Raw genomic sequence first — 22123 nt, 5'->3', positions numbered from 1 at the left:
GGTATTTTATCATGATGCTTGCATGTGTCGAGAATGCTCATCCTAACTTTAAATTGTCATTTTATGTGATAAGTTCACAGTTTTTTTTTTGAAAAAAAAGTCAATGGGTGAGCAATTGCAAAAGTTAAATGTAAGTAAAATAGCTTAGACTTTCGCAAATAATGAACTTCTTTTATTTCATATTATGTAGTTAAGTGAGATAGAAGAATTCCATTTTGTACCAGAAGATGTATTACTGATGTGCACTGGTTGATTCACGATTCACTAAACGTCTTAGTAAAGACAACAAAGGAAGTGCGAATGTGAGTTTAATGTGTCATTTGCGTCTTTGCCATCCAGAATAGAGAGCTCAACCCATTAGCTGAAGGACTGGATTTCATTTTGCAACAAGCTCTCAGAAACCCGAATCTACGCAAGCCTTTTTTGGTATATGATGAGGCACTAAATCATCTTGATCCATAGAATTTCAAGGCTGGACACCTACGGTTTGGAAGAAAAACTTAAATAACTTTTCTTTAAATATGCTGACAGCAAAGGCAAAAGTACAAGCATAAAAGCACTATTCGGTCCCTTCATATTCATGAATGTGCAATTTCTTTGTTTTGTATAGATGAAGATAGTATAACAAAAATGCTCATGTTTTTTACCGGCCTTAGTTCATTTTCTCCTTTAGATCTAACAAATCCCTCAAAAATATTATTGAGCTCTATAGATATAGTTGTTTGCCAATGCAAACACGAGCCTTCTTGAATTTCCACTTCCAGGTAATATTTGAACATTCAAAGAATTCAGCCATAAAGTATACTTCGCCATTGGCATGCAAATCCCCGGTTTTAAAAATTATAAAAGTCATTTGCTCGATCATTTGAGTTGTACTTTTTATTTTTTGTAAAAAGTTGAGTTTTATTAGTTAAAAAAGCAAAGTTTATTTTTAGTTACATGTACAGTTAGAATTTTGAAGACGCTATTGTCTGAGAGTAATAGTACAAAAATGGTGTTTTCATGAAGAACTAATAGCATGCATGCATTTTATTATGCCGTATTGTGTTTTCATTTAGTTTAAAAATGACAAACTCTATCTTTTTTTAAAACAAATTTAATGAAAACTTTTATAGAAATTCTGACATGTTATGAATGAGATACCTGTATGCCTAAATTTTATGAGAGATTGCGACAACAGCATATTATATCTGAGCATTTTCATGTGAATATTTATTACTTCTGTATATCTCTCATAACTAGTTCTCCTAATTCATAAACAGAAAGTACATTATGATACTTCACTTAAATTCTCAGCAAAAATAAATTTAAAAAACTTTGAACATGGAAATCCACCTACATAATTTCAAATTCAGCAACTTCAAATTCCTTGTTTGAAGTTTTAAATTTAATCTATAAGGTAGAGCTTATTTATTCACCCAAATAGGTGGTTTTTTCTATCGAACTAAAATTTATGTGGCTTGTTTAACTGTGTATTGAGATTATTTTTCTTATATTTTTCTAATAGGTGTAAAGTGGTTTTCAAGCTTGTTTCAGTACAGCAGTCTGTCAATTTTTTAAAACTGTAATATTTTAATTGGAAAACGGACGAGGAACGGCACTATTTAAATATTCATTCATTTACCCTTTGGTTGAACGGCAAATGCGGGTTTTTTTTGAAAAATATCAATGCCATTCGTATTGTAATGTGGATGACGATTAATTTCTTCTCTGATCGCAAACATGTCTTCCTCTCAGAATAGTCTATCATTTCCATTTCCTTCCTCTCATTTCTACTTTACTCAGACACAAGTATAATTCTTGTTCAGTGTCCAATATTTAACCGCCGCTTCTCAACAAAATTAATGCTAAAGAGTTAATCCGGTATACAACACTTTCACTTCACAACTTTCTCCATGACATTTTTTGAATAATATTGTACCATCTCACCTACTATTGATTGCCTCTCATCCAGCATTTTGTCAATTGTTTTAGAGCATTTCTGTTCACCGACGACCATTGGTGGCAGATTTTGTGTCGTTCACTGCAATGACCAGTGTTCATCCCATTATATGGCCGTGTGTACTACATCTAAATTTCGAGTGCAACGTCGTAATATATTTGAGCCCTTTACCGCATGTCGAACGTCATTCAGCCTGTTCAGATTTTTTGTTGCGAAGCTGCCGAAACGTGTTTTGATCAGGCAAAATGTAACTTTTTTGCCAAAACGGGATGTATTGACTGAGGTTGTCCACAAGCAGACCGTAAGGACATTTGGCCCACAAATTCGATTTAGTAGACACAAAGAATCGTGAATGATCGCAAAGACTTGTAAATTAGTCAGCTGCCATTTTTTAAACAGAATACCGCTCCAAAGAAAACAGCAATGCCTCCCTGTTATCGAGAGATTTCCAAGTGCCCCGATATTCTGTTGCGGAAATGTAGTGTGGTCTGACCAATAAACGATGAAGAGCAGCATCGACACTCAAATGAGTATTCAACACCAAATCTCAGAAATTTGTTGTGAAAGAGCGAAGGACAAAGCAAACGTTAAAATAAGGAACTTGTTTTAAAAAAACTTGTCATATTTATTAAATGCGCATTTTTATTACTATTTTTAATAGTTTAAAAATCACTTGTATGTTAAGATCCATGGTTACTTACTTATTTTTCAAACAACAAATAGTACACCACATATAAGCTTCATTACAAATCAAGCTCTTCAAACTTGGTAATTATATTTAATGAATTGTAAGCGGCTCGTATTCATAAAAGAACGTAATATAGAAAGAACCAATTGTACTAATATCTAAATGTAATACAAACAAGCAAAAGGTTGTTTACCTGTATCTTGAACTGGCTTTCTCAACTCTTTCAATACGTTTAAAATTACCTTGTCGTTGACACCTAAATGTAAGAGATCTTATTTTCAAACTTGTGTATAATATGTATTTTTTTATTTACGTAATACGCTGTCTGCGCATGTGTACTTTAAACACTCTAGAATTGTGTAGAGTGTCTTATTCATTGAGTTCTATAATAACTGGAGCGGCTTTAGATATCTGATGACGTCAAAATTTGTTCCACTACTGCCGAGATTTACCGAAATTAATCGCTTTACTAAAAATTTGACTATTTCTAACACCCCAATGAAGATAGCGCGAAAAAAGTATAGATACATGTGACCACAAATCACTAAGTAACCTTTTTGTGGTGTTTATAAGTACATTTTAATTTTTTTCATATAAATATATATATAGGGTAAAATGCAATTAATAATGAAAGCACTTTTGCTTGCAATAGTTTTTATAATTCAATTGTGTTTTTAATACCATTACCCTTCCTTTTGTTTTTGTTTTGTCTTTCCTATATTTGTAAACTATGTGCACAATTTGAATGATGAACACAGTTTTTACCTCAACAATAATGTTCGTAAGCAGTTGCTAGTGTATTTTGCTCTCGAAGTATCCGCATCTGGTGTTGTGTTTGTACAAGAATGATTAATTTAATTAGAGTCGAAAAATATTATGAAGTTTGAAGAAAATTTGTCAAAATAGTAGAATGTCCAAAAAAATTGACCAAGATTTATAGTATTGCTGATAAATTTAAAAGCAACGATAAAAATTGCGAAAAGTCTGTTCCTTTTTCTAAGTTTTTGAAAGTTCCAGGCATATAAAAACGCTCGAACCAACTAAATTATGTAGTTCCAGTTAAATACACAGGCCTATGATGTTTCTTAAAAACTGAGCACTTTGTGTTGTTTTACAATAACTTTTCATGCCACGAAAATACACATACTGCAAGTAACATACAGTTCTGTGTCGTGAAGTGAAGTGATCTTTGCAAAAAGAGTTCTTAAACAGTCTTTTATTGATGTAAATGCATAATAGTCCAGAACATGTTTTAAATACGCAACGATCCATTCTTATTGTGTCCGTATAAAGAAAATAATGATAGAAAAAGAAAAAGAAAACAATGCATATCACGTCAGGCTAGTAATCTTAGTAGTTGATATGAAACAATAATGAAATAAACCAGTAAAAATTGTTTGCCAATAGTGTCATGTTTTATATAGCATTCATATTTTTTAACATTCAGTTCCGTCTTGTAGACTTGTATTAGTTTGTCAATCTAGTGTCTTTAACTCTTGTTGAACATGTTTCTGCTGGAAAATATATTGTTGTGAAAGGAGCTAATTTTGTTACATGTAATTTCAAAGAACGAATGGTGTCAAAAAACGACACTAAATCAGTTTTTCGACTGCCAAGAAGCTAAATAAACAGGGAAGGGCTCAACAAAATGTTTGCTTAAACAAATCATTTGAAAAAAGTATAGGGGTTACGGTTCCAAATGCATCTTAGTTCAGTGTCTCAATCACGGCTTTCAACATTGGATATTGTGAAAAAAGAGTGGAATGAACCTGTTTTGCTGAGCTTTACCGAAAATGACTGCTTTTCCGAAATGTTCACTATTTTTCACTCCCACGGAGAAAAAGCAAAGCATGATCATGTGTGTATTTGGCATTCGACAAGCATTTTTTTCACGAGAATTGTGGTGAAAAGCAAAAACTTAATTTCATAACAGCGAGTCAAACCGTGGGTGTTGGTTATCTGGTCCTATACGAGCATGCTTTTTATAATTATCGAAGGAGGTATTTGTCGGCTACATATAAATGCAGATGTACGATGTTATATCACGAGCGTCAACCTCATGGGTTTTTTTACAAATTTTTCAACCACCTCATTATGCAAAACATCTGATTCCTCTTTCTGTTCAATGATATCTTTGTGAATGGATGTTCTACACAAAGAGGCAAGCCAACCTTGACCCTTTCTATTCCTCAAATAGCTTTTTACCCTTATAAAGCAAGAAAACGACCTCTCTACTGAAGCACTTGCCACTGCCAAGACACCATTCAATTTTAAAAAATCACCACTTGACGTAAAATCAACAGGAGATTATATTTGTAGTTTTATTTAAGCATCTCATTTCAACACTCTCTGTGAAATTCCTTGTCATAGTAGATGAGGGAAAGTTGACCCTCCAAAGTTGGGATGTTGAAAAGAGGACTACACTTATTTTTGAGAAGATTGATCTTCTCCTTAGCCCTTCCATATATTAAATACTTTAGGATTTATAAGATCTAAAAACTCGAACTGATCAATATCTTGAAATTGTTCACTTAACATGTCTTTAATGGAATCAATATTCTCAAAATAAAGCTGTTTGTAATTGTACAAACTATCTCGGGTTGCTGGAGGGCCTACTTTTTTAGTACGGTTTAGTAAAACTCGGTGAAAGCTTCATCTATTTGAAAAGATAAAATAAACTGCTTTTAACTGTCAATTTTGCTTATGCCATAACTAAATTGGGTTTCCCTATTTTGAAGAATGGAAAATAAAATTGTGGACTGTTCTAAAATCCTGTAAAATATACACACTAGCAGACAAAACAAAAAGCTATCAAGATAATGGAGTAAGCAACTTATTTTACTTAATGACTCATCATCCCACGCAGCTGGTTGTTCAAATACCCTGTCAAAATAAAACATAAAGTTTTTTATGGTTTTTGTGCAATACAACGATTAATTGAGAGCGATAATACCATCCTGTTTCACCAGAGGCAGGAAACTCAAGGTTGCTTGATGTGAGAAAAACTTTCCTTATTGGGGCATTGCTTGCAAATGTGCTGAATATAGCTATATTAATGAAAAAGATTTTGACAGTAGAATTTGATTATGCTGACTGGCATTAGACCAGGTGCAATCTATGAGCTGCACAATGAACAAAATGGGCGGAAGGATACTCTTGTCGAACCAACAGTTGAACTCCATTGATTCGGCCAAGCATCACAGAAGCACCATCATGTTATTCTGACTCTTCAAGGCATTTAAAAAAAGCAAAACACACATTCACTATCGTCTACTTGTCTGCAATAAACTTTAAAGCTTGAAGACATATTTAATGAGAAGTTTCCTGTGAAGACAAAGAGTACATGTGTTGTAGAAATAATTTAGACACAACCAAGTCCATATAACCGTAAGCCGTAGCATCTGAATGTTAAGAAATTGTTTTTAACAATGTGCATTAATTACGCTGTTGTTTATCGAATTGCAACTGTGCAATAGCTATTCGTCAGAATTGAAAACAATGCCAACAATCTCAAATTTACATTTTAATCCATGTTACAGCTCTCACCTTGTATGTTTTCATATGTACACTTCTTAGTATGTACACTTCATTAGTCAGAGATTTGGCGGCCGTTAAATTTCCGACATGCACAAAGTAATTAAGCAGCTGGACACGAGGTCCAATATTTCTCAGTAAAGACCCGGAAAACGAGGCTATTTAAAAGTTTATTATATGGCATTATTTCATCTGAAACAAACTTTTGTTGTCATTCCTGTTTTGTAAGATTGACAAACACTTTTCTAGTTTTCGCTGGTAAAAAATAAATCGTTTCAAATTGTGTCGTCTGGCTAATTAAACTCTAAAAGCATACACATTAACAACACAACATGACTGGAATTTGATATCTCAAAAAACACAAAGCGTTTGAGACTGGTTTGGTTGAGCAGCGCCATATTTATGTGTGGCGACTGGTGTGGAAGTGTGTCTGAGAAAACTAGATCAGGGCTATGTTATATCTCCGAGGTTGAGCTATGAAAGACAGTTGCCGAGATCAAATCTATCGATAACTCTGTACGCACTGCCTTTACTATGCCATTTCTTATATACAAATACTTCAATCAATTTTGTAACCCCCCAGTAATAATGTCAACTCTGTTACTACTAGTAGAAATTCAAATCATCAAATTAAAATAAGTAGTCAATCAATGAATTAAATGTTTCAAAAAAGCCATGTATTTTGAACATAAAGTACCAGGCATGGATTACAAAGCTCATATAAATAGGAAAGCATAACTCAGCTGAATTTAAAGTCCAATGCTGTATTAACAATGTTTTTGTTATGCTCCGAGTACAAATTTCAATCTAATAGCTTCATGTTTGTAAATTAGGTTTTCCAGGTTGATATAGTCCTGAGAAGGACCAGTGGCGTAGCTAGCGAAAAACATTTGGTCGGGCTCACGAGGCGCCACCATGGTTGGCGCCGAGCGATAAAATTTTCCGAATTTAGACTCCCTAGAACGTCGGAAACGGCAATCTTAGAAAGCAAATGCGTGATATTTATGCAGGAAATAGAACCATTTTGGTTAATTTAAATTGCCGAAGGATCTTATAGTAAAGCAGAGAAACAGTTCAAAAATAGCTGCAGATATGTGATTTATTTTATCAACACCACATACATAAATAGATACCTATGTACATCTTGTAAAGAAACTTTGACAAAAGAACCGAAAAAGGCTCAGATTTGTCATCAACAACTATCAAAAGTTGTGATGAAATTGTCGTGCTGAAATGACAATCATCATTGACTGCATTAAAAAGTTCACGGAAAAATTCTCACATGCCATGGACGTAAGACATCATCAGCTTGTTATCAGCCATATATGAATACCTATTTGTATAAGAAAGCAAGTCTTCGTGGTTTTTCAATGAACTTCTTTACTACCTCATCATGCAATGTGTTGGCGTCTTCTTTCTCTGACAGTATGTCTTTGTGAATGGAAATCCTGCAAAGAGAACTAAAACATCCTTGGCTCAAAGTATTTCTAAGATAATTTTTTACTCTCTTCAAACAATTAATGACCTCTGAACTGAAGCACTTGTAATTGACAAAACCCCATTTATCTTTAACTTCTGGAATGGAATTGATAATTGACAGTGAAAGTCTTTATCTCTGTAAATAAAACAAAGTTGGCTAGCTAGCATTGGTATGTCAAACATATCACCATAAACCTCCTTTAGAAGATTTATCTTTTCTGAGGGCGCTTCACCTTTCCACATCTTAAACACCCTAGGGTTAACAAGGTCAAAAATCTAAAATGCTCCATATCCTGAAATCGCTCAGTCAGCATAGTCACAATTGTGTCAAGAATTTCAAAATACATTTGTTTGTAATTATGCCGTTGGTCATACCTGGTTACTGGTGGTCCCACTTTCTCAACAGCCAGGTCGTACACCTGACGATATTCTGTATCATTTCTCAGAGAAGCAACAAAGGCCTTGAATCTCTCAAACCTACTCATTCCATAATGAAAGTCAGTGTCCTTGTCTTGCAAGATAGAATAAAGTATGGATGACTGCTCAAGAATTCTCTGACAAACATGTACCAAGAAACAAAACAAGAAGCCATTAAGGTAGCCAAGTAAACCAGTAACCTTACTTAACGTTTCATCATCCCAACCTATTGGATTATCAGTAAGATTTTCAAATATGTCTATCAGTTTCTCATAGTTAGAATGCAAGACATTGATGACATGAGCCCTATAATACCATCTTGTGTCACCAGGACTAGGAAACTCAAGCCTATGGGATGATAGTAAAGCTTTTCTTTTGGGGGGAATTGCTAGTAAAGGTGCAGAAAGCACTAATATTAACAAAGAAAATCTTAACAGGTGAGATGGAGGATGCAGCTTGACATAATACTAGATTTAGTCTATGGGCAGCACAGTGAACAAATTGAGCATAAGGATAATCCTGCTGAACTTGAGCTTGAACACCATTGAGATGACCACACATAACAGATGCACCATCATAAGTCTGTCCAATAAATTTCTCTTTCACATTATTATATTGACTTAACTTACCCTTAACCACTGATGATATAGCAGTTGCAGTCCTATCACAACTAACATCAACAAACCCAAGCTGTCTTTCAATGACACTTTCCCTTTGTCCATTCGAACAATTACACTCAATTGTTCTTTGGTAGAAACATCAGTTGCCTCATCAACCTGTATACTTAAGAAAGTGCAGCAATATACTTCCTTTAAAATCTCATCCTCTATTATCTTATCAAGACAATCAATCAAATCATTCTAAATATCAGGAGAGACTCCAGTAAACAGCCATCCCCCAGCAAGGTGGGTTTCAGCAAGCCTTCCATGTAATGGCCTTTCAAAAACAGAACCCATCTTAGCAAAACTTTCAAGTAGCTCTATATAATTTCCTCTATTCATTCTGCCACTAGATTCATCATGCCCCCTAAATGCAAGCTCTTGCCTAGGCAAGTATAAAACAGCTTCTGTTATGGTTTTCAACATTTCCCTGTTTTGCCTTACCTCCTCAATATGACGCTGAATTTCTTCACGTCTAGTTTGTGACATGAGACAGTCGATACGAAGCTGAAAACTGTAGGTCTTCCAGGTCTTGTAGGCACCCATGTGCGATTTTGCCTTCTCATTCTTCTTACAATCGGATAGGAAATTCTTCGTGGTTTTGAATCTCGTCTGCGTCCATGAAGATGACGATCCAGGGCAAAATAAAAGACAAGGCCAACAGAACAATGCATTCTTTTCTGAGCTACAAAAAAGCCAATCTTTCTTCGAGTACCAAATTTCATGAAAGCTTCTATTGCCTGTAGTCGCTTGTAAATTTGGAATTGGCCGCTGCTTTACGATTATATATTGCTTGCCTGATTGTCGAACAGAAAAGGGCTTCTTTTGTAGTTCACTTATTATATCGATTTCATTAGCCGAAGCCATTGTAATGTAAGTTATCACGATTTCCAAACGTATATTTCGAAAGCTCAAAATTCCAGTCACACTTTTGAAAATGAGCCCGACTAGATGTTGTTAAACGTTTGAGTGTGTTCACAGCTACTCTCAACCAATCAGATTACAGATATTCCCACTATAGATTTCATTATTTGGTCGGGCTGAATTTTCAGAGCCCGACTAGATGTTGCGAAACAGCGCATTTGAGTTTGCTCAGTTGCTGTCAACCAATCAGATTGCAGATAATCCCACTATAGATTTTACTACTTGGTCGGGCTGAATTTTCAAAGCCCGACTAAACAACGTAATGCCTGGCACTAGAAATGCACTTGTCATTGTTGCTAAGTAACGTTTAAAAATATGATAATTTTGCTAATAACGACGCAATTTGACAAATATTACACTAATAGACTGTGGATTATTCCAAAAAGAGTCGCAGAATTTAAAATTTTCGCAAATCCAATTTTAAAGAAAACAAATTTTTCATTTTTGGGAAAATATTTGGTTGGGCTGGGCCCGACCAGCCAGACCGCTAGCTACGCCACTGAGAAGGACTGTTTTCGTTGTTGTTGACTGACGTTTCGACAACCTTAGTCATCTTCGGAGTCAAATGAGGAGTAAACGTCAGGTTAGCCGTATTTGTTATCTAGTTCTTACGTCATTGTATTGTATGTACAGGAAATATGCATTGTCATTGTGAATTAGTGTGAAGTGCAATGTTTTTAGTTGATCGTTTTTTTGTATTGTGAATAAGTCGTTTGTAAGGTGCCGGTAATTGCTGTGATCTGTTCAGGGGGGTTTGTTCCAAGTTGGTGTATCAACTGTCTATATTGTAAGCCGTTATCTACAGTCAGTACTGTATCGTAGGTGGAAGCTTTTAACAAGATTTTGTCATCAGGACATGAACCGACCCACATTCAAACAGATTAAGGCTCGGAGTTTTTCAATCGTTTTTTTAAGAAACTTATGTCTAAAGAAAAAATTCATTGTTCAAAACGTTCAACGAGACAAAGGCATCGATTGTTGAACGTTCGATACGTACACTTAAAACAAAATCATGGCGTTACTTTACAGCAAATAAAACTATGATACAGCAAATAAATTGATCTGATGTATTTTTATAATCATAGCATGCATCGTAGCATCAAGGAAAAACCGATAAACGTTACAAATGAAATTGAAGATAGAATCCGATAAAATTTATATGGGGATAGCTAACTAAATAAACATGCACATGTAAAATATAAGTTTGATAAGACGATCAACTACGAATATATAAAATGAAACAAAAATTTAAGAAGGGGTGTTTTCCAAAGTTTACAAAGGAAAGTTTTACTGTAATTCTAAAAGTACCACGTAATCCTCCTGTATACAGGCCTGAAGGATTATGACGGGGAAGAACTTCAAGGAACATTTTATGAAAAAGAACTTCAAACAGTCATCAAGAAAAATGATGTTTGCGACATTGTAAAAATACTTAAGAAACGATGCACAGGGGGTAATGTACAATATCTTGTAAAGTGGTCAGCTTACCCAAACAAATTTCATTAATGTGTACCTGCTTCAGAATAAATATATAAAACGTACCTTTGTGCTTGATCTCTTTCAATTCAATTTTTGTATCAATGATTAGCGGAACACACTTTTATTTTACATTACCTAGCAATACATCTCTGTCTGGGTTTCCACATAATAAAGTTTCAGGTTGTCGTGTAAACTTATCTCACTCTGTATTTAAATTGCAATTGAGAAGTAGGATTGTACGCAATTAGGTATCCGCATACATGGTATACGTTGAAAAAAGGTTTTGACATATACATATATATTTGTAACTAACAAATCAGGTAAACCTACACCGGTAAAAGTCGACTATGGCTTGTATGAAAGCAGTTAATGGGACTCTTGATAATGAATTAAAGACAATATTAAATTGAGCTTTAACCCTCGAGCAGTCGAAAAGTTAAGTTCGTGTAATACAGGGTTACAAAATATTATTTGAACATCAAATGTCGACCTTACTCGGTTTTGGCGGAGAAGATGTAGAGATTTCTAAAAGCCAAAAGCCCTAATGCCGCCGATTTGCAAGGATCTATCAAGATGTATATATATTGCGACATTGTACAGCCTTAAGTTGTTGGAGGCATCGACGTAAAATTACTAAAGGCAGTTGCTAATCAAGAAAAATATGGAAAAGTTGCTTCGAGAACATTAACTAATGTTCAGTATATAGCCGTGCAAAAAATCTTTTGAGGACATCGAAATTCTATTAAGGGAGGAGTTAGGAAACCCAATCTCATTTAATCGTGGGAGGTCGATAGTGACACTTCATTTCATCCTCATCTTATTTTACATACGAAAAATAAAAGCCGAACCAAAAGTTACGTTCAATAATACCTCAACAAGCAAAAAATCTATGGATCGCAACCTGTCTTTAGAGGAGCATTCTGACAAAAAAGGTTATGGGCAGATGGGTTATGGTCTTGATGGCTTAATTCGTAGTTTGGCTAGAGCTGCAATACCTTTGAAAAAAACCGGTGCGAAAGCTCTAAGTAAAATTGCTCTTGATGCAGGGCAAATGTTTTGGCAAATGTTATCACAGGTTTTCAAAAGGATGCAAAATCTCGAGTTAATCAAGCAGCAAAGGAAACAGAAAAAAAGCCGCAAACCGTGTGCAGCAGTTTGCTCAAACAGGGAGAGGAAAATCTCAGAAGAAAAAGGCAAGATAAAGAAGCAAAATATATTTTTGGTTAAATATGGAGCTCATTCATCCAAATTCTGCAGAAGGTACAAAAAGTGAACTCGATATCTTTTCGTACTCCCAACACAAACCAGTTTGGAAGAGGAACGCTGTATAGACCACTCACCGGTCTCCAGTGTATCTGAAAGCGGTGTGATTACTTTTTTAGCGTCAGGAAAAGAAGATTATGTTGATTTGTCCAACACAATATTGATAGTCGGAGCAAAAGCAACAAAAGCCAACAGCAAAAATCACGACAATACTGATTAAGTTGGACCGGTGAACAATTTCTTGCACAGTTTTTTTAAGCAAGTTGATGTGTTTTTAAAAGGAAAACTGTCATCCAATCGACTGGAACTTATCCTTATCGTGCATATCTCGATACAGTTTTCAATTATGATACATCAGCTAAGCAATCCCAGCACTGTTATTTTTGAGGTGTTGAACTAGCACTTTCTCTAGTGCTAAACTGACACCCACCGGTGGTGTTAAATAAAAGGTGTTATTATAACACCAATATTGGTGTTGATTTAACAACATATGACCTTAAACATATTGTAGCGTGTCAAATTTACACCTCAACACTTTAACACCTAATTAATAGTGCTGAAATAGCACCTTGTTCTGCCACAAAGGTGCTAAAGTAACACTGTTTGTTGGTGTTAAGTGGTTGGTGTTAAATTAACACCATTAGCAAGAGTTACAATAATTTATAAAGGGCGTTATTTCTGCACCACTCTCCTTGTAGAATCATGGGTGTCAAAATAACACTTATTTTAACTGTTTTTTTAACTTATTTTTATACTTATATCAAACTGCAGCTGTTTTCGTTCTGACACGGATAACAGAACAGTTGACTTATGCGTTCATTTAAACAGTTTAAAAACTTCGTAAAAAATAGCGGCAATACATATGTTATATTAACCAAAACTGGATTAAGCATGGATTTTATAGGGGGAACCTTGGCTTTGTGAGTTCTTTAAAACCTAAAAGTAATAAGAAATACCGTTTTGGCACACCTAAATGTAACCGTGTTGACCAGAACATAGATGGGTGAGCACCCCTGTGCACCTGCCCCTTATAAATCATTCACTGATAATAAGTACACAGGTTAAACAGTAAATAGAATAACTTATACCAAAGATAATCAGCTTTTTTGAAATGCCATAATATATACATTACGATAATGCATGAATATGCTGTGTCCAGGAAAGTAAAATTTATTCTACATCTATTTCATATCTATGGCAAATGTATTTTGTGTTACACCCAAATGGCTTTATCAAGTTAAATGGCAAATGTGAGGTTAACTCTTTAAAATATTTAATTTTAATTTCCTTCTGTTTTGACTGAGCAACTTCATAAGCCTGATAATGTTCAGAAAACCTGACAGTCTGTTTTCTTGAAACAACAAACATGGCGTTTGCAACATTTTGGTTAATGATATAAATACCAATAACTTCCCAAAACTGGGGAAATTCAACATAATCATAACCAATGTGGACAGTAGCTCTTACTTTATATTTTGTTCCATTGATAGTAATCCATTTGGTACTAAAATTATAATAGGAAAAATATTAATATTATTTAGTTCAAAGCAATTAATTGTGTACATAAACTTTACTGAAAAGCAAGTAAATAAAGAGCAATTTCAAGCAATTTCATCATTCACAATGAAGATATTTCAGTCACTCGACTAATTACATCAATCTGACTTACCTATACAATGGTGTTTGTCTGTTCACTTCAGGAGATTCTGTTTGAATGAGCCCACTCTCTTCAACATCACCAACATATAATGTTTTACCTTCAAAAAGACGAACATAAGTTTCTCTAATTACTGTAGCTGTAGCTTACATAAAAAATAAAACCAACTCAGGATAATGGATGCACCATTGAGCTATAACTATATATTGTATCTGAATGAAAGAAATCATTAAGAAATGCACCTGGCCCAATTTCAGTGCCTTTGCAAATAAACGTGCTATTTCCACCTTCAGCAGACTGTAGGCGATAACAAACTCCTTCTTGGTGCCTCTTTGCCAACGAGTATGGTAGGTTTATAAAATTACCAATCACTATTGCCAACCTCTTAAAGTAATGGTGTTTTGCTTCGTAGCGCATGCACCAACTTCGCACAAGAGGCCCAAATCTGTTAATTGATACAGAATACAAGAAAGAATTGTAAATTAGTTTTGAAAACTGCAGGTTTTTGAAGCCACATGGTTTGTAATTGTAAATCAGAATTCTAAACTTACTGAAGTATTGCTCTTGGCATATGAACCATGTAGTGCATCTTTGGAATGATACTGCATTCTGGAAACAATTCTTTAAAATTTTGTAATAACTTTTGAATGAGTATTTGAAGATATGAAACTTGCTCTCTGCTCACAATTGGAGTAAAACTTATACGAACAATTTGAAGTAAGGTACAGAGTAACCCCCAGTGCTGATCATCTACTTCTATAAGGTCACCAATAAGAAATGGCAAATGTAGGCCAAGACACCACATCTGATTTGCTAATAGGACGGAAAAGCGTCACAAATTATCTTCCTGAGGGAACGTGTGCTTATTACTTCATTTTAGGGATCCCTGACCTTAGAATACCTTATGGTATCAAATAGTTACATACTGTATATAGATCTATATAGAATTTAAGGATTTTAAAATAGTGGAAAGGACATTACTGTACCGTGCTGCTTTAAACTATTGTCTGATGAAAGAAGTCTTTGGGCTTGAATTGGAGCAGGTTTATTGGTATCATTATGATAACCAAAATCAAATGCCTGCATCCTTTTATTAAGGTCGTCTAGTTTGAAGTATCTCTTTTCAAAGATGAATTCTTTTAATAATTCTTTAACAATGTATTGTAGCACACCTTCCAGTATATCATGCATAGCATCTGGGGGGAGTCCTCCAATGACATGATAGTACTTTGAGTTGTTAAGTAAAGAAAACTGATTCAGGCCATAAGTTTTTTTGAAATGCTCTCCTTGGTCCAGTTTTTGACACTGCTCATTGTAACCTTGCACTGTTCGCAAAAAAAAGTCATCCTCATGAAACTAAACAAATAAGTTAAATAAAGTCACCCTAAACACAAACAGTATCTAGCACTGAAACCATTTAAATTAATTAAACCAACACATTGTCTGAAGTAAAGCACTTTTATATGAACTAAGTACTTTTTATTTTTCAAAGTTTACATACTATGGAGAAAGCATAAACCATGCAATAGATGCAGTGGCAAGTGTCAATTAAGCATTACTGTAGCTACATTATATATACCATTTCAGTTATTTCTGTAGCATTTCCCATACAGACTCTGCATTTTCTGTAAGACTGTGATCCTTGCTTAAACCCAACAAGATATTGTGAACCAAGATTATCTCCAGATATAAATGCAATTGTTCCTGCAAAGCATCTTCGCTGATTATTTATTATAAACTCATAGCCACCAACCTAAAAGTTAATTTATTCCTTAATTTATTAGAGTTCTTAAAAGAACAAAACATGAAAAACATGCATCAACACTAGTCCAATACCTGTTCTAATTTTTGAAGGTCTCTAAGAAATGCTCTTAGCACAGGTTCCACACCATATATCTTGAGATGCTTACTAGACACTAGTCCAAGTAGTTGAATGGAATTGAGGTGAGACCGGTGTTCGGGCGTATATTGCCCAATGTATAATAAAAAGCGGCTATATGAAATGCAAAAGGTAACCGGAAAATTTAATGAAATAGACATTTTTAAACCTACAGTATGGGAATTACAAGCACATTAAATTAAATTATGGTACTAACCTAATTTATGTTTGTTAGCTCTTGATCCTAATGGGTTACAAACTTCTACTTCATCAAAATAAATAAGAAGTTGCAATGCCAAGGGATCTTTACTGAATAGTGGGTGCTCTTTAAAGCCTTCACCATCACAATAATCAGACAAAAAATCACTGTTGCAAAAATGAGGATTTTCCACCTACACAAAATTGGATCGGATACTGTCATGTGCAGAACAAAGCTAAGGCAATGGTAATATTAAAATTTTCTATATTCAGCATTGTGTTCAATGGACAATTATATACATACATCACATGCACATGTAATCAACACAAACCTCGTTAAGAATTGACTCATCATTAAGAAGCTGTTGCAGACTTTCCAACAAGGGAATATAGTATGCATCATCTGTTTTTTTCGACATCTCTCAATCTATTTCCTCTTCTTTTCTTTGTGTGGTATTTTCCAAGAACAATCTTTTGTGGTTCCTAAAAAGTGAAATATTGATTGTAAAATTTTGATTACTTTTTTTTATAAATTTCTAAACCAATTTTACAACTTACCACAAGATTAAACTCCTTCTTGTAGTATTCATATTGGAGATACTCTTGGTCAATACCAGCAAAAGGATTTGAGATTGGGTTGTCTTCATCAAATAACTCATTCACCTCTGGTAGGTTGTTTAAGTCAATCCCAGCGTTCTTAAGGCAGCTAGTTATACCAGACTTTAAAAGGTTAATGCTTGTTTGAGTAACCTTCGTAGCATTCTCAACGAAGGAATCAACAACAGTTTGAGGTACACGTCCTCTTTCTTTGAAATTTAACAAACATAAAGCATTCGCTCTAGATAAATTGTCCTGGACAGCCATAATGTCAAACTCTTCTCCCTGTTCACGGTCTGTATTATCAATATCATGATTTTGATTAGCATCGTCGTTTCCCCTATCAGTATTCAACTCTGCACTGTTCCTCGTATTGCGCACGATGTTATGTTTTCGAATAAGGTGATTTCTCAATGATAAAAATTTCTTAAACGTCCTGGCACAACCATCGATGCCACAAACAACATGAAAATTTGGTTCATCACGATGAACACGGCCAATATGTGTTATTAGTAATTGAAGAGAATCTGAAACGAATTCTAGGCAAATATTACATCGATATAGACGCTCCATGACATAATTCACTTCAAGAATACAATTCACTTCTGAAGAGAGTGCCGGCTCAACTCTGTTACCATATATGGTGTGAAATGTGATATTAGCGACTATATGCAAAAACGCGGTAAAATGCTTATAGCCAACTGTCACTGTCAAACTGTTTCATATTTCATTTCATGCTTTTCATCGTGATTTCACCTGTTTGTGCAGCGTTGTCAAATTATATTTTATTGTGAACTAAACGTAAAGTCAATATTACCAGGCTAACAGAGCCATTGGATTTAAGTTATTTGCTTTCGACGTTCTCCCTTCTTTTAAAAAGGTAAATACAAAGCTTTTTGAATGTATTTTCTTATGAAATTTCTTGTGACACATACTTCTCCTCGTGCTTATATTTCATGAAATTTTTGTATTTGTGTTGTACAAATTTTTATACGTTTAAGGTCGGATGGATTCCACGTTGCTTGATAATCTTAAGAAGGCAGGGGTAAAGGACAGTGTAATTTCTATTCTTGAAGATGAAGAGGTATGTGTATAAAATTAAATTTAGCACGAGTGCATGAATTTTTGCGTGTTGACGTTGTGACTAGACGACTTTTTGTTGCTTTTGTTAACACTGCTTGGTAAATATGGACTCCATACCGAAAAAACAATACTTGAATTTAGTGGGGAAAATTATTGAGGGAAATAAAATGTAAAGATAAAAAATGACTAAGTAATCTAAGACGTCAAGCATTATGAGTGAAAGTTCAACTGCTGTGGCTCCAAACTACATTAGACTATGAAGTAAAAATACCAAATCAATATTATTGCAGCATGCTAAGTTGATGTTCGAATAAATTACTTCATTTTTTTTACTCCGGTCCGCGGAATCCTGGCAAATGTTAAAGCCAATAAATTAAGCTGTTTTAGTAATTTAAAAAAGTTATTTGGAAAACGTTTTTAACAATGGCTTTGAATGATAGTTCTCACTCGGAAAGCGAGTTTTACTATGCCGACGAGCTTGGAAATATCGTGGAAAATGTTAGCGAAAATATAGCAGAAAACGTAAACATGGATGAAAGGGACGAAAGTTTTACGCATGAAATTCAAGATTACATTATGGCACAACGGCCATAACCGCTTGACAAGAAATAAATACGTTATTTACCGTTTATATTTCGGTCCGAATAGAAAAATAGTTCCTCTCGACATAAAACGGCCTTTGGCCTCTGGCCGTTTGGGACCTCTGGAAAACATTTTACATTTATTTCACGCGCGTTCTGATTGGTCAAAGCCCAATCCAAACATCAAATGGCTGTTCTTTTTTCGCTTGAAGCGAAAAAACAACTCGACCAGTATCCTCCTGTACGAACCTCTCGCTCAGTCATTAACATATATATATCTTTTTAATTTAATTTTGATTTTTTGTACTTGAATAGTTTGATTCAGCTGGTATTTTAAACAATACATCTGATGAGCTGTTGAAGGCATGTGGCATAAAAGGAGGGCAAGTTATACGAATCAAAAATGCATTGGCAACGATTAACAACTTGGACAAGTTTCTACCATTAAGAAATGTTCCATCCACCATTGAACCATCCACCCAGAAGATCGCTTTATCCACTAGTCATTCCTTTGCCATAAATGACAATGTCAGCAATTCTTCAGCGTCAATTGAAGAAGCTCATTTGTCAACAGGCACACCGTCACCTACAACATCCAGTACACCTCGACATACCATAGCATCTGAAAAGAGTGATCAACCTTCACCAAGCTTTGTACTTGTGGAAGAAAGGAAACCGAACAAGAACTGGATAAAAGATTTTAAACTTCCTATTTCTGTATGTTAAATAATATACCTCATAATAGGTCACATTCTGATGTTAAAATTTATCTTTTGTATTTTACAGTTTTCTCCAAGAGTGAATGAAGCACTGCAAGCAGGAAAACTTAATGGAAACCTTAGGGATGAGTTTACTAGGGACATTTGTTCTTCTATTAAAGCTCATACAATGTTTCCATCCAGAGAAGAAAAACAAAGAGTGGCGTCCATGATTGTAGAAAAATATACTTTTCTTGTCGATTCACTTGGAGCTGGTACAGTAAGTCATATTCATATTATTTAATGCATATGATAATCTTTAGAAGAAATCCTATAGCTTTGCTCGCTATCTCTTATAATGTACAGCATGAACTTTCTTCGTTACAGGGGTCATGGTTGAAAGCAATCACTAATCGATTCAAAAACATGCGTAGAAAGAAGACAAATTCAACAACAAGATCTGTTTGTGTGTCTCAAACTACACAAAAGCAGCCAGAAGCACAAATGAAAAGACGTAAGCTGTATGATGTTTATGATATGGATAATGGTGAGACTGCAGAAACGTGCGAAGAACATAAAAAAGCCATGGTAACCGAGATGACGAAAACAAACAAAAGATATAGACTAATTAAAGAGCTCATGGAGTTGACCTACCCCTACCGGCGCCAACAATTTATAAATGAACCAAAAGTGTTGAATGAGCTACTGACTGAGTATCCAGCTCTTCAGCTTGTTTCAGAGGTAAGAATAAATATTTTTTGAGCAGAACTATTGCATAGAACTATCCTCAAAATCATGGGGCAGCTAATTTTACCAGTTGTAGTTGACATCTTTGCAGTAAACTTGCTTTTTGTAACTTGTATTTTGCAACTGGAATAGGTAAAAGCAGAATTTGGTCGAATTTTGGCAGACCAAAATGCAGCCAGCAACATGGTTATCCATTACAATAATATGGTTCAAAATGTAATAAAATGGGCAGGCAATAGTGACAACAAACACATAAAAATATTGATGTCAGACATGGAGGCCATGCTGTTGCAAAAACCTAATAAGGAAGCTGGTATGTGTATTCAATTAAGTCTGTCCATTTACAGAGTTCCAGCGGTGGATTTATGGGAGGGGTGCACAGGGTACTCACTTCTCTAAGCTCTCGTCAACAGCGTGGTGCATAGAGGGATAAAAAATGGCATTTTTCATGACTTTTAAGTTTTAATTAACGCTGAACATTTACTATTATTATATATAAAATATTTAGCGAATTTATTTGTTTCTAACATTCGGATTTTAGTTGCTCACAAAACCAAGCCCCCTAAAACTCTATGCTCGATCCACCACTGTAGAGTTTCATCTTAAAGCATGAGCACTTAAATCTACAATGGCAAAATGCGTATACTGTAAATATTAATCAGTTGGTTGTATATTTTGCAGATATAAGGAGTGCAGTTACAGCATTGATTATTCAGGTTGTGTTGAATGAAAAATCCACGGCAAATTGCTTAGTTTTCAAGATCTGCTGCGTAAGTAATAGATATCGAAACTATATAAAAACTGCATGGATAAAATTTTATGTATGCTTTAATAAAAATACAATTATATTACTGTCATGACATGACAATATTGTGTCTCACTTTCAATGACCTAATAATTCTAATTGTGTTTATGTTTATGCTGTTGTTTAGGAAGATGACTCTTTTGATGATGAAATAGCAAACACCACCTACCCACGACTAATTGGATCGGGAGAATTAGGGAGTCTGGACCCCCTTGTAATTGCTACCGAAGGGCAAATTTTTTTAGATCTGTCAAAAAAAAATATAGAAATTTCATTGTCTATAGTACTACTTCTAGGTACATTTTATGTACTTAATATGGAGTATACACCAAAGGCCTGTAACATTTATGCCCTTTTGGAAGTAGTTTTGATGGGTAAGCCCGCAAATGCAAAGAAAAGGGTTTCAGTTCAAAAGTTTGTGAAAAGTTTGGGGCTTTAGAGATTATAATATAGTAGTATTTCTAAGATGTTTTATATATTTAGTTATATATATATACATTTAACTTTACTTGTTTCATATATTGACTTGTTTATAGTATGTTTTATGTTTTGTATATATTTATATGTGTGAATACATGCATATAAATCATTTGATTTTTTTAAATATATTTAATGCTTAGCATTTTTGTGTCGCGTGTTTAACTGGCCTTACATAAAACAATAAGAAAAGGGGTTACAAAATAACACCGAATTTAAGTGTCATTTTGACACCGGACGCTAAGGGCTAAATTAGCACTTTAACAAGTGCTATAATAACACCAAGAATGGGCGCTATTTTAGCACCAAACTCGGTGTTAATTTAACACCAGTAAGAAAATAACACCCGAAATGGTGTTATTCTGTACCTTTTAATTTAACACGACTTTTTAGTGTTAAATTAACACCTTAAAATTTACAGTGAGGTGACAGCAGCGTTGTTTTATACTGACGACGCTTTAAAATGGAAGTTGCCGACCAGACAAATGCAGACGAAGAAAGTTAACCACTGGAAGTGCAATTGTCACAATGGGGGTCCTAAATTTTGTGATATTTTCTTCGGTGACAAACTCGAACTTTGCAATGTTGATTTTAAAGTGGTAGTGTACGAGTGACGGGTTTTTCCTAATGGCATACGTGGGCATTTCAGCCATTAAAGTGAAGCTTGTGCATGTTTACCTAAAAGTTTGCAAAGACAAAGTGAATCCTAGCAGAGCTATGTTGAACGAAGTCGCCATGAGAAAAGGCCCTGCCATTTACACTGTAAGGCGTGTGCACTGCAAAGGTTTCATTATTCTATCTGGAAACCCACCGCGGCAAAAATATAATCTTTTCAACAGTCTAGTGCTGAGATCACTTGTCGTTGGTCTTAGTGCAAGTGCTGCATTTAATGGTGCTTATAAAATGAGCCGATTCAATTTTCGGCATTTCAGCGTTATATCCTTAGGTATTTCAATAAATGGCAAAGCTCTACCCTTTAAGCCTTTCAAGCTGTCTTTTGGTAACAATCCTAGATA

At 34.7% G+C, this 22123-nt stretch overlaps 3 protein-coding genes and 1 long non-coding RNA gene across 7 annotated transcripts in view; 1 reads left to right on the top strand and 3 right to left on the bottom strand.

Annotated features, from left to right (window-relative positions):
* The window catches only part of LOC124456808, a 119960-nt gene that overhangs the window by 53826 nt on the left and 44011 nt on the right, over positions 1–22123 (bottom strand). For all 3 annotated transcript variants that reach the window (XM_047007148.1, XM_047007147.1, XM_047007150.1), the window contains exon 4: positions 2824–2886. In XM_047007148.1, the coding sequence (XP_046863104.1) occupies positions 2824–2886 (63 nt within the window). The remainder of the gene's footprint in view (positions 1–2823; positions 2887–22123) is intronic.
* On the bottom strand, positions 7282–7743 carry LOC124456811. The gene is made up of 2 exons (XR_006952476.1): positions 7690–7743; positions 7282–7612 (listed from the first exon to the last, which is right to left on the bottom strand). It is a non-coding gene; the product is annotated as an uncharacterized LOC124456811 (long non-coding RNA).
* LOC124456810 lies at positions 14160–15998 on the bottom strand. Of its 2 annotated transcripts, XM_047007152.1 has the most exons (5): positions 15879–15998; positions 15622–15795; positions 15029–15398; positions 14594–14855; positions 14160–14487 (listed from the first exon to the last, which is right to left on the bottom strand). In XM_047007152.1, the coding sequence occupies exons 2-5, from the start codon at positions 15649–15651 to the stop codon at positions 14211–14213; spliced, it is 939 nt and encodes a 312-aa protein (XP_046863108.1). In that variant the 5' UTR covers positions 15652–15795; positions 15879–15998; the 3' UTR covers positions 14160–14210. The 2 variants fall into 2 exon arrangements, with proteins under 2 accessions (XP_046863108.1, XP_046863109.1); XM_047007153.1 differs by lacking the exon at positions 14160–14487 and having other exon boundaries at positions 14590–14855.
* LOC124456809 lies at positions 17549–21222 on the top strand. The gene is made up of 8 exons (XM_047007151.1): positions 17549–17596; positions 17718–17800; positions 18696–19097; positions 19167–19358; positions 19466–19819; positions 19958–20138; positions 20507–20595; positions 20758–21222. The coding sequence occupies exons 2-8, from the start codon at positions 17723–17725 to the stop codon at positions 21067–21069; spliced, it is 1608 nt and encodes a 535-aa protein (XP_046863107.1). The 5' UTR covers positions 17549–17596; positions 17718–17722; the 3' UTR covers positions 21070–21222.

This window comes from Xenia sp. Carnegie-2017, unplaced genomic scaffold (assembly GCF_021976095.1).
Source record: "Xenia sp. Carnegie-2017 unplaced genomic scaffold, XeniaSp_v1 HiC_scaffold_6, whole genome shotgun sequence".
Taxonomy (NCBI): domain Eukaryota; kingdom Metazoa; phylum Cnidaria; class Anthozoa; order Malacalcyonacea; family Xeniidae; genus Xenia; species Xenia sp. Carnegie-2017.
The sequence above is the reverse complement of the archived record's forward strand: the minus strand, read 5'-3'. Positions and strand labels throughout refer to the sequence as shown.

Bases quoted from the DNA above. Each gene is read 5' to 3' on its own strand.
- LOC124456810 (XM_047007152.1), bottom strand. From the start codon at position 15,651: ATGGGAAATGCTACAGAAATAACTGAAATG. The intron at 15,399-15,621 runs GTATATATAATG...TTATTTGTTTAG, and splicing joins CTACAGAAATAACTGAAATG to TTTCATGAGGATGACTTTTT. The intron at 14,856-15,028 runs GTACAGTAATGT...CCGTCCTATTAG, and splicing joins CAATAGTTTAAAGCAGCACG to CAAATCAGATGTGGTGTCTT.
- LOC124456809 (XM_047007151.1), top strand. From the start codon at position 17,723: ATGGATTCCACGTTGCTTGATAATCTTAAGAAGGCAGGGGTAAAGGAC. The intron at 19,820-19,957 runs GTAAGAATAAAT...CAACTGGAATAG, and splicing joins CTCTTCAGCTTGTTTCAGAG to GTAAAAGCAGAATTTGGTCG. The intron at 20,139-20,506 runs GTATGTGTATTC...TATATTTTGCAG, and splicing joins AAAACCTAATAAGGAAGCTG to ATATAAGGAGTGCAGTTACA.